This window comes from Cydia splendana, chromosome 16, assembly GCF_910591565.1.
Source record: "Cydia splendana chromosome 16, ilCydSple1.2, whole genome shotgun sequence".
Taxonomy (NCBI): Eukaryota; Metazoa; Arthropoda; class Insecta; order Lepidoptera; family Tortricidae; genus Cydia; species Cydia splendana.
The window spans coordinates 3,750,570-3,762,969 of record NC_085975.1 but is presented as its reverse complement, the minus strand read 5'-3'; the positions used below and the strand labels follow the sequence as shown (position 1 = coordinate 3,762,969).

The window sequence follows — 12,400 nt, the reverse complement described above, 5'->3', positions numbered from 1 at the left end:
ATATAGTGGTGGTAGTATTGGAGTGAAGTCTACCTCAACGCTCGGGCGTGAACTGACCTACAGTTTGTAGCCTGGGAGTCGGTGGCCCGGCCCCGTAGACAACATGCCAATCGATAACGCTCCGTAGCGATCGAAACGCAACTGTCACTGTCGCACTAATATGGAAGAGTGATAGAGAGACACAAAGGGTTTCGTTGTCGAAGCGATAGCGATTGTCACCTTGGCTAGGCCGGCTGGTCATCTGATCACTGCCAATGACCTTTACTTATGTACTTATAGGTACTTTATACTCTGTATCTTGAGGTATTTAAATAAAAGTAAACAAAACCTACCCTCAAATTGCCTCTTAAGCCAGTTGAGGGTACATGAACACATTACATGATCAAATAATGTAGGTTAAAGCCAGGTTGTTCAGTGACAGATCCAGGCGCTTTTGTATTTGGTTGGTTAACCAATAAATGTTATAACTACCCGAAAATGTACAAATTGTTTGTTTAATTTTATTTAAATAACTAAAGATACAGAGTATAGATATATCCCATGCGTATCTTAACCCCTCGGGTCTCACGGACGAGATATCGTTCCTGAAAAGGCAATCATCCAATCAAAATTCAATTCTAATTTAAAATCTCATGGTCGTCTTGGCTGGTAAATTTAGACCCCTGGGACTCTCGGAATGAAAAATCTCAATATTGGTGGTCTCTGCTAGGAATTATTCTGTGACCATAATATAGTTTGGTAAACGAATACTACATATAGGTACCTATACAGCTATACAGAAACGCAGCCAATATGTCTATTGTATTGTTTTATCTAATGACCCATTAAACATTAGCACAAACATATGTAACTTTTTTATATTTTTCAGGCACCGGACGACCCAGTATGTTTATCTAACTGGCTAAGTGAGTATTTGTTTTTAAATCTTAAACACATACAAAAATGGGGAATACGTTTCTATGAAAAGGCACTCCGTCGCCGTCGTCCCCTTTCGTCTTATAAGATCCCCCTCTCTTCCTTCCTTGCCGTATCCGGCAATGGCGACTCCATCAACAATTCTTATCCGGATTATGAAATGCCCTAATGTGGCTCGCAAAACCAAAACTTTGTCTTGAAGATGCGGTCACACAATTCGCAATGTGTGTCTTGGAGTTGTCCAGTCGAGTTGCGGGTGTATGAGTAGGAGGGTTTAGGTCGCGTCTTGCGGATATGACGCATCTAGGCATGATACTAAGGCTATAACTCACAATATTTAAAACACACAGAGACACATATATTAGATATTTACGACCTGAAAACAACATATGTGACGCTTTTAGATTCCTAAACCTGTTGTTTTTTAATGCGGTTGTGCTGACCCCTGCAACTAATTACACCACTGTTGTAGGTCCGCCGGTCCTATTGGCGCCACCATCGAAGCTTAATATCACGAAGCTGGATAAAGAAGTCTATTACGAAATATCGTCTTCAGATTTCCTGCAAGCCGTTATCATGGTGTCGGATGACGAGAGTCATGTAAGTACCTACATAATTAAAAAATATCTTTTAGACCTGTCTTTAGTTGCGTCGCGAAATTAATGCACTCAGAGAATTTGGACCATTGGTTTGTGAAATTTATGATAGCCTCCCCAGCGTCAACGTGAAGCGAGTAAGCTTGTCCTGAGAGCTTGCTAACTTAGAAAATTTTAGAAATAAGTAAAGAATACCGCCAATCAGATATCAGCAATATTTATTGTGTAAACTGTGTAGGTATCATTAATTTATCTCATACTTTCAGATCGTACAACATCTCCTGATACCACCGTCACGCAATGAAAAAGTCTGGCTAAACTCCACTCTAAACTACACGTTTTGGACAACAGCTGTGGTTGACAACGGGACCCACTCTCCCTGGCTTCTGGGTCCAAAGTTACATGCATGGAATGTCACTCATAAAAATGAGCAAAATATAAATTATACTATCAACATTGATAGAGATTATAGTGACATGACGAGTTGCCAGTGTTCTAATGTAATTTTTACTTGGAAAATCAATAATGGTAAAAGATTCTTCTTTAATATTTTTAGAACCGTTCTTAACCAGTTGCAAAATACTTAACCAATATTTTTCTGTAAAGCCAGTTCCGTATTTTTTATATTTAGTAGGCAACTGCGTTTTTTCCAAAGCACGCATTCCTTAGAGTTCACGCACATTCCCTTATTAAACTGATTTCAACATTTTTTAATTTGTTTGTTCATATTAGGTAAGTAGGTACTCTACTTCTGTTTTTCAGGATCGGATACATCTTTCAGAGTAATAAATGACTGCCCTATAACCAATTTTCGCACCGAAGAGGTCATTCATTGTAAGGTTAGTAGATGTTTATGTTTAATGCTCGCCAAAAATCATTTGCAATGTTACTTTTATCAGGAACATAAGTATTAATTAAGGATGATATTAGCTTGGTCCGCATTGCAATTGCAGCCTCAACTAGAGTATAGAGCTCAGAGTATTTATACGATTTTCTACCTATGTTATTTTATTTGCTTAATAACTTATTTCTTATCCACCAGCCAGGAGAAACAGAAATCAAGTATTCTCAAGCCGTACCCTTGGGGAGCAAATGTTATTTCGCAGTCTCAGGTCATGGCAAAGGCGGACTTCTGTACGACATAGGTACGAATACGAATTAAACATTATAATGTCGAATACCCAGTTTGTCATTAGCATTTTGCATTAAAGCGAAGGCAGACTGCCCAAAGGCATACGATCTACCAATGCTTATAGATGAAGAAAAAATATTTGCACCGATGAATGTTATCACTAGCTCTTTTACAATAAAAAAAAATAGCACCAGGTTTTGCTTAAAGTATACTTGAGCTAAACGATCTTGATCCTACTTATTTTTTTAAACACTTTAATTTATAAGTTATCTGAGTTCCATTTACTAACCAGAGTTCCTGAGTTGGTAACCGGATAGCCAAAAAATACTGCTTGTTGTTTGTGTACACGAAATGTGTGTTCTCATTAATCTACAACAGATCAACTGGGTACGATTTATAATACAAATAAGGAAAGCTATTCCTGTTTTTCATATTCCAGAAAAATTCATTATTCTTCTTTCTACCAGAACCGCAAGCAGTCAAAAACATCACTTTGCTCCCTGTTCCCAACGGGGATGCGTGGGACATTGGCGTCAGCTGGTTGCAGCCGGAACACAGCCCTGACCGGTACCGGGTCGAGCTCCAAGTGGGCGAAGAGGAATACAAGGCCAATGTGTCTGGGGTAAGTTTTAAATCCATCATGGGTCCGGCACACGCAGATTGCATCCCACTGTGCACTGGTTCCAAAGACATGGCTTACCTACTACGCGCGAGTCGGAGGAAGACTAAAATAAATGTCGTCAAATGGCGATCGCATCCTCATAGTTATGCTATCCTCCTTTAGTGACGTGCCTAGTTTGCTTAAAGGATAATCCACCACTGCCAGTTGCATTAGGCATTGATGGTCATGCATGCAATAAGAGCAGTTGAGATGTAGTCAGTTTATTCAGTTTTTAGTACCTTCACAGTCAGCCCGGTAGGTAAGTGCCTCAAGTTCCTACGTAGGCTACCGTAAGAAAAAACCGTTATCCATCACCAATCATTTTCCATATGAGTAGAAGACCGGACCGTAGTAAGCAAGCAAGAGCAAGCATTCGAAAGCAAATTAACCGAATCATAATTTGAGTACCGTAAAATGGGGTGAGTAGGGTCAAAACTGAAATTCAAACCTCGATAACATTTTATTTTTACATATGAAAACTGAATGGTGTATATAATAAGTGTTCCGGACGTTTGTATTTTAGTTTTTATTTTATTTTGGGTAGTTCCATTTCATAACTTTACCATAAAGAGGAAAACCCAACTCACCCCGTAATGCCTCGTATTTGGGGTGAGAGGGGTTTTCATACAAAGGTGATTTTGGAAGATTGTTGGATCAATTTTTTTTATTATGCGTATTACTATAGCTCCATTTTAAATTGGAATACATTATTTTTGTAGCAGTAGTCTTAAAATCCCTTCTCACCCCCCTCTCAAACCTTCTCTCCCCATTCATAACCCACATCTCCCCGCAAAACCTACTCACCCCGTTTTACGGTAACTTGAAGTGAAAGAAAGTTTAGTTTTTATAGTGCACGGCGGCAGTCGGCAATTACTGGTTCCTAAGTATTAAAGTAATCGGAATATTTTTACCCCACAGAAGGCTACAGAAATGACGTTCTCCGGAGTGTTGGACTATGGGCTGTACGAATTCAGCGTCTCGGTATGCGCATTCAAGGGCCCCGTCTGTATGCACGAGAGCATCCGCGGCATTTTTCCGCGTAAGTCATAGGTATTATAGGCTTATCAGTTCTATCGGCTTCTTCAAACTATGTGGGACTAGAAGATGTATTGGTGATAGGCTTCATCAATAATTGCAAAAAATACAATATCTCAGATAAACTGCGCCCCTTACATCTACCGCCTACCTTTTATTCCACTAATTTCATAATCCTTTGGACATCGCAGGTGTGCAGGTAGCCTCCAGCTCAGTGCCGGTGCTGGGCTCTCTTCTGGCCGTGCTCTTATTGGCAACCATGCTAGTGAGCGTCGTGGTCTGGTGCAGACGTCGCCGCGACAGTAAGGCGAAACTGCTGTTTCTTGAGGTAAAATATATGCTTAAATACGTAAAATCCATCTAAGCCAACTCTGCACCGACTTCGCAGCAAAAAAGTTTAAAAGTGCCACTGTAATGTTCATATTTTGATAGAAATTTTATGTCTAATAGCAGCTTCCATTCTTTATCGCTTGCCAAGTCATGCATGCTTCCAAGAGTTAGCTTTTGGACTGAAACAAGTAGCTTTAATGGTATTTTTTGTAGTCTGCGTATTGGTCTCTACTGCAACTGTGGATGCATCACAGATCCTAAATTAATCCAATAAATTTTAAACTTCATTTAGGACGATCCAGAAGACTTCCCAAAGAAGCTGTTTCCTGAGATAATCAGTGACCTGCCAGTTACTGAAGACAGCTGGGAGATACGACCAGAGAAGCTTCAGTTACATGAAGTTATAGGCGAGGGCGCTTTTGGTGTGGTGCGGCGAGGGACGCTAGCGCCCGGCAAGGCGGTCGCGGTTAAAATGCTTAAAGGTAAGACCAAAGCAATGTAATCTATTTTCATAATTCACAAGAAAAATCTGGAAGGCAATCCAATGAAACTGATCCCCAAAACAATCATGGAACTAAATCAATTTTTTTAACAAGCAGATACGTCTGATGGGAACTGCCGGTGACGAAACACGCGAGAATAAAATATCGGCCATTTGTTGTATGTAGCTCCCAAAGGAAGACTGAGGAAAAATGCTCTTTGCAGAAATAATCAGCGACCTAACGTAACTTAAAAACTTTTGGAACATGCGTCTGACATTCGGAGTGGCTAAATTTAGACGAGGTTATAGGCCTGAGTGCATCTCTGCAAATCTTATTTTATCGGGAAAATTTTCAAATGACATGTTCGACGAAATGTTAGTTCATTCTTTCATTCCTATCTACCTCTGCTGCTGATTGTTCAATGTTATATTACTGTAAAATTAATTAAGTAAAAATAACTAAAAAGTATAATTAATTAAATTAATTAAGTGAATGATGAGATGACGGGCGACAGAGAGGTATGGAAGAGAAAGACATGCTGCGCCGACCCCAAGTGAATGGGACAAGGGCAAGACAATGATGATGATTATTGTGAAATTAATATTAACTTTCCTTCAGACTACCCATCCAGAGACGAAGTGCGTTCGTTCCGTGCAGAGACAGAGCTGATGAAGAGCGTCGGCGCGCACCCTCACGTGGTCAGTCTCGTGGGCTGCTGCAGCGGACGCAGGCCTCTGATAATCGCCGAGTATTGCAGCCGCGGGGATCTGCTCTCCTACTTGAGGTAAATGTAAAGCCTTAGCTCAGATTGATATCGCAATTATTCTTTCCAGCCAACTTAGGAAAACACCTTAGTAGACCAACAAAGAAACAAATACTCTGGCTTAGTAGTCTTTGGCTAGTGCTATCCAACTGTTCCGTAGCTGAAAAAACGAAGCTATTTTAGACACTCAGTAAATTCATACATAACGTAACTGAATTTTCAGATGCTCGTGGGATGTGATGGTTTCCAAACGCAACGCCAAATACTGCAACAATAACTTTGAAACCTCTAACTATCGGAACGATCTGTTCAAAAGTTCTCACGAAAACTCCAAACTGGTGGTCAATAAGATGTACGACCTCAACGGAGTCTGCGAAATTGAACTGACTTACGTGGACCTACTGTCTTTCTGTCGTCAGATAGCCATGGGAATGGAATTCTTAGCTTCTAACAGAGTAGTCCACCGTGACTTGGCAGCTAGAAATATTCTGGTGACCAGCGATAGGACACTTAAGATAGCGGACTTTGGACTGTCTAGGGACATTTATCAGGAGAATCAGTATAAGCAGAAGGGCAACGGAAAGATGCCGGTGAAATGGATGGCTTTGGAGTCTTTGACACACAGGATATACACTACGCAGAGCGATGTGTAAGTATTGTTTGATTGACAAGTGAACAGGTGGTCTCGAGTGGTCTAAACTCCTCTAAAGGCAACCATTCGATTTCTTCTCTTATTTTTTTCGCAAATTTCTAAATTATAATAAAATATTTAACTATTGACTTTGTGACGAATATTGAACAAATATGAACGCGACGGCCTGTACAGTCGCCAACAGATATATCGGAGCGATCAAGGCGCTCACAAATATCTGAACCCGCCTTTATTGTCAAGGCGTTGGAGTGCGTGTTCAGACATTGTGAACGCCTTGGCTTCGATATATCTGATGGCGACTGTATGCGTTTTTATCACTTTTTTTGCAAATGAGTATTAGGTACTTAACACTGTAGATAAGACAATAAGTTAAGTAAGACATCTGTCACGCACGAGTCTGTGCGGAAAGAGAAGAGTCGTGAAATGTATGAGGCCCAATAAATTCCACGACTCTTCTCTTCCGCACAGACTCTGACATGCTTGTCGGAACGTGACATTAGAATGTTATTTCGATTATCATACCCTTGTTGTTTATAATACTCGTAGCGTCGAGGGTTCATGAATGTATCATCATCGGCTTATATATTTCAAGATACTTGCTTTTCCAATAACATAGGTAATTTTCCAGCTGGTCGTTCGGCGTGGTGGTGTGGGAGGTGGTGACGGTGGGCGGCGCGCCGTACGCGGACGTGGCGGCCGCGCGCCTGCCGCGCCTGCTGCGCGCCGGCTACCGCATGCCGCGCCCCAACGCCTGCACCAAGCAGCTGTGAGTATAGCGGTCACGACGTGTGTGTGTGGTGGTGATGGCGGGTGGTGTGGGAGGTGGTGACGGTGGGCGGCGCGCCGTACGCGGACGTGGCGGCCGCGCGCCTGCCGCGCCTGCTGCGCGCCGGCTACCGCATGCCGCGCCCCAACGCCTGCACCAAGCAGCTGTGAGTATAGCGGTCACGACGTGTGTGTGTGGTGGTGATGGCGGGTGGTGTGGGAGGTGGTGACGGTGGGCGGCGCGCCGTACGCGGACGTGGCGGCCGCGCGCCTGCCGCGCCTGCTGCGCGCCGGCTACCGCATGCCGCGCCCCAACGCCTGCACCAAGCAGCTGTGAGTATAGCGGTCACGACGTGTGTGTGTGTGGTGGTGATGGCGGGTGGTGTGGGAGGTGGTGACGGTGGGCGGCGCGCCGTACGCGGACGTGGCGGCCGCGCGCCTGCCGCGCCTGCTGCGCGCCGGCTACCGCATGCCGCGCCCCAACGCCTGCACCAAGCAGCTGTGAGTATAGCGGTCACGACGTGTGTGTGTGTTGGTGATGGCGGGTGGTGTGGGAGGTGGTGACGGTGGGCGGCGCGCCGTACGCGGACGTGGCGGCCGCGCGCCTGCCGCGCCTGCTGCGCGCCGGCTACCGCATGCCGCGCCCCAACGCCTGCACCAAGCAGCTGTGAGTATAGCGGTCACGACGTGTGTGTGTGTGGTGGTGATGGCGGGTGGTGTGGGAGGTGGTGACGGTGGGCGGCGCGCCGTACGCGGACGTGGCGGCCGCGCGCCTGCCGCGCCTGCTGCGCGCCGGCTACCGCATGCCGCGCCCCAACGCCTGCACCAAGCAGCTGTGAGTATAGCGGTCACGACGTGTGTGTGTGGTGGTGATGGCGGGTGGTGTGGGAGGTGGTGACGGTGGGCGGCGCGCCGTACGCGGACGTGGCGGCCGCGCGCCTGCCGCGCCTGCTGCGCGCCGGCTACCGCATGCCGCGCCCCAACGCCTGCACCAAGCAGCTGTGAGTATAGCGGTCACGACGTGTGTGTGTGTGGTGGTGATGGCGGGTGGTGTGGGAGGTGGTGACGGTGGGCGGCGCGCCGTACGCGGACGTGGCGGCCGCGCGCCTGCCGCGCCTGCTGCGCGCCGGCTACCGCATGCCGCGCCCCAACGCCTGCACCAAGCAGCTGTGAGTATAGCGGTCACGACGTGTGTGTGTGGTGGTGATGGCGGGTGGTGTGGGAGGTGGTGACGGTGGGCGGCGCGCCGTACGCGGACGTGGCGGCCGCGCGCCTGCCGCGCCTGCTGCGCGCCGGCTACCGCATGCCGCGCCCCAACGCCTGCACCAAGCAGCTGTGAGTATAGCGGTCACGACGTGTGTGTGTGGTGGTGATGGCGGGTGGTGTGGGAGGTGGTGACGGTGGGCGGCGCGCCGTACGTGGACGTGGCGGCCGCGCGCCTGCCGCGCCTACTGCGCGCCGGCTACCGCATGCCGCGCCCCAACGCCTGCACCAAGCAGCTGTGAGTATAGCGGTCACGACGTGTGTGTGTGGTGGTGATGGCGGGTGGTGTGGGAGGTGGTGACGGTGGGCGGCGCGCCGTACGTGGACGTGGCGGCCGCGCGCCAGCCGCGCCGGCTACCGCATGCCGCGCCCCAACGCCTGCAGCAAGCAGCTGTGAGTATAGCGGTCACGACGTGTGTGTGTGGTGGTGATGGCGGGTGGTGTGGGAGGTGGTGACGGTGGGCGGCGCGCCGTACGTGGACGTGGCGGCCGCGCGCCTGCCGCGCCTACTGCGCGCCGGCTACCGCATGCCGCGCCCCAACGCCTGCACCAAGCAGCTGTGAGTATAGCGGTCACGACGTGTGTGTGTGGTGGTGATGGCGGGTGGTGTGGGAGGTGGTGACGGTGGGCGGCGCGCCGTACGTGGACGTGGCGGCCGCGCGCCTGCCGCGCCTACTGCGCGCCGGCTACCGCATGCCGCGCCCCAACGCCTGCACCAAGCAGCTGTGAGTATAGCGGTCACGACGTGTGTGTGTGGTGGTGATGGCGGGTGGTGTGGGAGGTGGTGACGGTGGGCGGCGCGCCGTACGCGGAAGAGGCGGCCGCGCGCCTGTCGCGCCTGCTGCGCGCCGGCTACCGCATGCCGCGCCCTAACGCCTGCAGCAAGCAGCTGTGAGTATAGCGGTCACGAGGTGTGTGTGGGAGGTCGTGATGGTGCAGAAAACAGCTGTGAATACCCAGCTCTGGTCTTGGTCACTGCTAATAGTTGCCAGAGATTCGTTCTGTACGGCGCGAACCAGTTAAAACGATGAGATGTTGAGACATGATCTATATGTAGGTACCCACTCCCAGCTTCTGAGAGAATAAATTCTTATTACAAAGTAACGGACCTAAAATCAACTGTTCTTAAGTTAAATCCACATGATCTATATTGTAAATAAACAGGCACATCGGATTTGGCGCGCGCTCCAATGCTTTGAACATGAATGGAAACATTAAGAATATTATGATTTATGATATAAATACAAAATAGTGGTTTTCATTACGCTTCTCTTTGTAAACCTTTGCTTATTCACAGTAGTTTAAACACTAATTGTAAGATAGTCAATATATTTAGTAGCAGGTAATTTATTACAGGCTCTTTCATTGCCGGAAATGGCAATTGTTATATTTGTTATTTAAAATACTAAGCGAATTAGGTATGTCAGCGTAAACTTATTTATAACTAAGTTATTTAAGTATCTAATCGGTAATTGCAAAAAAAATGAATTATAAAAGCAAATTATATTCGAAGAAATAAAAATCATAGTTGGATTTAATATAAGTTTGATTTGATATCAATTGCGTAAAATGCAGTACAAATACTGAAATACATTCAAATAAAATATTAAATCATCTTACGTCATTTTTTAAATTCGAAGCCCTCCATGACGCGATATCAACGTCGGTCTGCCATAGACAAGAGACGAGCGAGCGTGCTGTGTCGGATACGCAGGCACATACGCACAGATCCAGAACACATTGGAGATTTTTCGTCTAAATCGTGTGCGACATCATAAGGCTGCAAATCCACTGACGCGGAGATTAGAGGAGACCTTTCAGGAATCGACCATTAGCATTGGCTGTCTCCTCCCTCTATTCTATTAGTTGATTCCCGCGCATCTTTTCTCATCTCCGCCTCACTAGAAAGGTATCCTGACGCCTGTCTGACGATATTAAGCATGTTTGATTTTCAGCTACGACCTGATGCTGGCATGCTGGCAGGCGCGGCCGCGCGACCGACCGACCTTCACCGAACTACACAGCGAACTAGACGCCATGCTGCACTGTGCTTGTGCCGAACAATATCTGGCGCTTGACCTGGACATGGAATTGAAGCCAGAAGAGCCACGAAGTGTCTACATGAGGATCATGGAGTTCGCAAGGTAACTTCTATAAAGCCTATATTGAACTACCTACTCAACGAGTAATGGTCTCCCCAGATATATCGACGCGCATTCGGCAAAAGCCGATAGGAAAAGCCGATAGGAAAAGCCGTCGACGCATCGGCAGGCGCCGGCCGATGCGAGCCGAGCCGCTTTTTCCTATCGAATCTTGCCGATGCCGCGTCGACATATGTGGGGGAACCCTTAGACCCCATGGTGCACTGTGCTTGCGCCGAACAATATCTAGCGCTAGATCTAGACATGGAACTCAAGCCTGAAGGGCCAATGAGCGTCTATATGAGGATCATGGAGTTCGCAATGTAACACTAGCTTCTATACCTAATATAGTGAGATTAATGTGGAAAGTTGTTTGCAAGACATATTGAAGGAGCAGCCTTGTCTGACTCCTGGAAGAACTTTAATATATTTGCATCGTCGCGTCAAAAAGTTGTAACGCTAAAGTTCGCATGAGTTAAATATATTAAGAACGGGTCGCTCGCGTATTTTAAATCGAAAAACGCTCAACATGTGACTTCGCATGAATTAGTGATGTTTTTTTTTAAATCTTAACTTTAAAATACTAACGTCCAGTATGTCCCCCTCGTTGAAATAAAACTCTTTATGCAAAATTGATTAAATCTAACTAAATATTTCTCTTCACAGAGGAAAGCGCCGCCTCGGCTCTGGATACGCCTCGCCGCTGCCTCGCACACACAGCAACCACTACACCTCGCCTCCCGCGCCGAACAAACCTCCAAGCATCAGTGTCAGTGTACCTTTGTGCTCTTAAACCCTCACTACCATTATAGACTCAGAGGCAAGCGACGCCTCGTCGCTGCCTCGCACACACAGCAACCACTACTCTTCGCCTCCAGCGCCGAACAAGCCGTGAATTAGTGTCAGTGTACGGATTGTGCTCCTAAACCCTCTCTGCTATCATAGACACAGGGGCAAACGCTTTAGAAAGAAACCTGTACACGCCTTTATTGAATACCGCCATACTGTAGTCCCCTGAGAAACCTAGACAGGGAGCTCATTCCAAAACCGGAGCGTGCGCGACCATTTAGAAATAGAAATATTTATTGAAAAAAACACGTATAAGATACAGACAGTGTTGGCCGAACTTTAATTGCAACTAACCATTATAAATTGAACCGTAAACCTTAACGGACAGTTACAGTGTACGGTTCAATTTATAATGGTTAATTGCGTTAACGTTTCGGCCAACACTGGATACAGACATGCCTTGCCTATGGGTTCTAGCAGTATGTCCTGTGTTACAGAACCCAGTAAGATATTAAACTAAATTAACATGCATTCGTACAGAGAGAATGGTAGGTATCCAGATTCAAGATTTTTCTTCATTAAGTGTCGAGGTTCCTTTAAACAATGGATGCCCAGAAAGCAGTGGTGCTAAAAAAATCAGGGTGTGACGATGAATGCCCTGCCAACGGCGACCGGTGCTTAGCAAGTGATTCCGGGACGGCATGCAATCGGCGCATTCGACAATAGCTCTGAACACATCATGAGGCATGAGAGCCTCGAGAGTCGAGATATCATACGCCAACATAATTATTACCTCTTCCAACGTCGACGTTTGAAAGGTGTCACAATGTTTATATTTTAGAAATAAAGAATAAAAACCGGCCGACTTAAAAACCA

At 46.8% G+C, this 12,400-nt stretch overlaps 1 protein-coding gene across 1 annotated transcript in view; it reads left to right on the top strand.

Moving 5' to 3' along the window:
* The window catches only part of LOC134797985 (tyrosine-protein kinase receptor torso-like), a 28,640-nt gene extending 16,695 nt beyond the window's left edge, over window positions 1-11,945 (top strand). Inside the window, exons 2-15 of the mRNA XM_063770320.1 lie at window positions 869-905; window positions 1,388-1,515; window positions 1,778-2,039; window positions 2,274-2,350; window positions 2,554-2,656; window positions 3,111-3,265; window positions 4,223-4,343; window positions 4,531-4,667; window positions 4,962-5,151; window positions 5,770-5,935; window positions 6,138-6,563; window positions 7,195-7,332; window positions 10,550-10,738; window positions 11,402-11,945. Coding sequence (XP_063626390.1) covers window positions 869-905; window positions 1,388-1,515; window positions 1,778-2,039; window positions 2,274-2,350; window positions 2,554-2,656; window positions 3,111-3,265; window positions 4,223-4,343; window positions 4,531-4,667; window positions 4,962-5,151; window positions 5,770-5,935; window positions 6,138-6,563; window positions 7,195-7,332; window positions 10,550-10,738; window positions 11,402-11,528 — 2,256 coding nt within the window. The 3' untranslated portion in view covers window positions 11,529-11,945. The remainder of the gene's footprint in view (window positions 1-868; window positions 906-1,387; window positions 1,516-1,777; window positions 2,040-2,273; window positions 2,351-2,553; window positions 2,657-3,110; window positions 3,266-4,222; window positions 4,344-4,530; window positions 4,668-4,961; window positions 5,152-5,769; window positions 5,936-6,137; window positions 6,564-7,194; window positions 7,333-10,549; window positions 10,739-11,401) is intronic.
* Window positions 11,946-12,400: the final 455 nt, after the last annotated feature.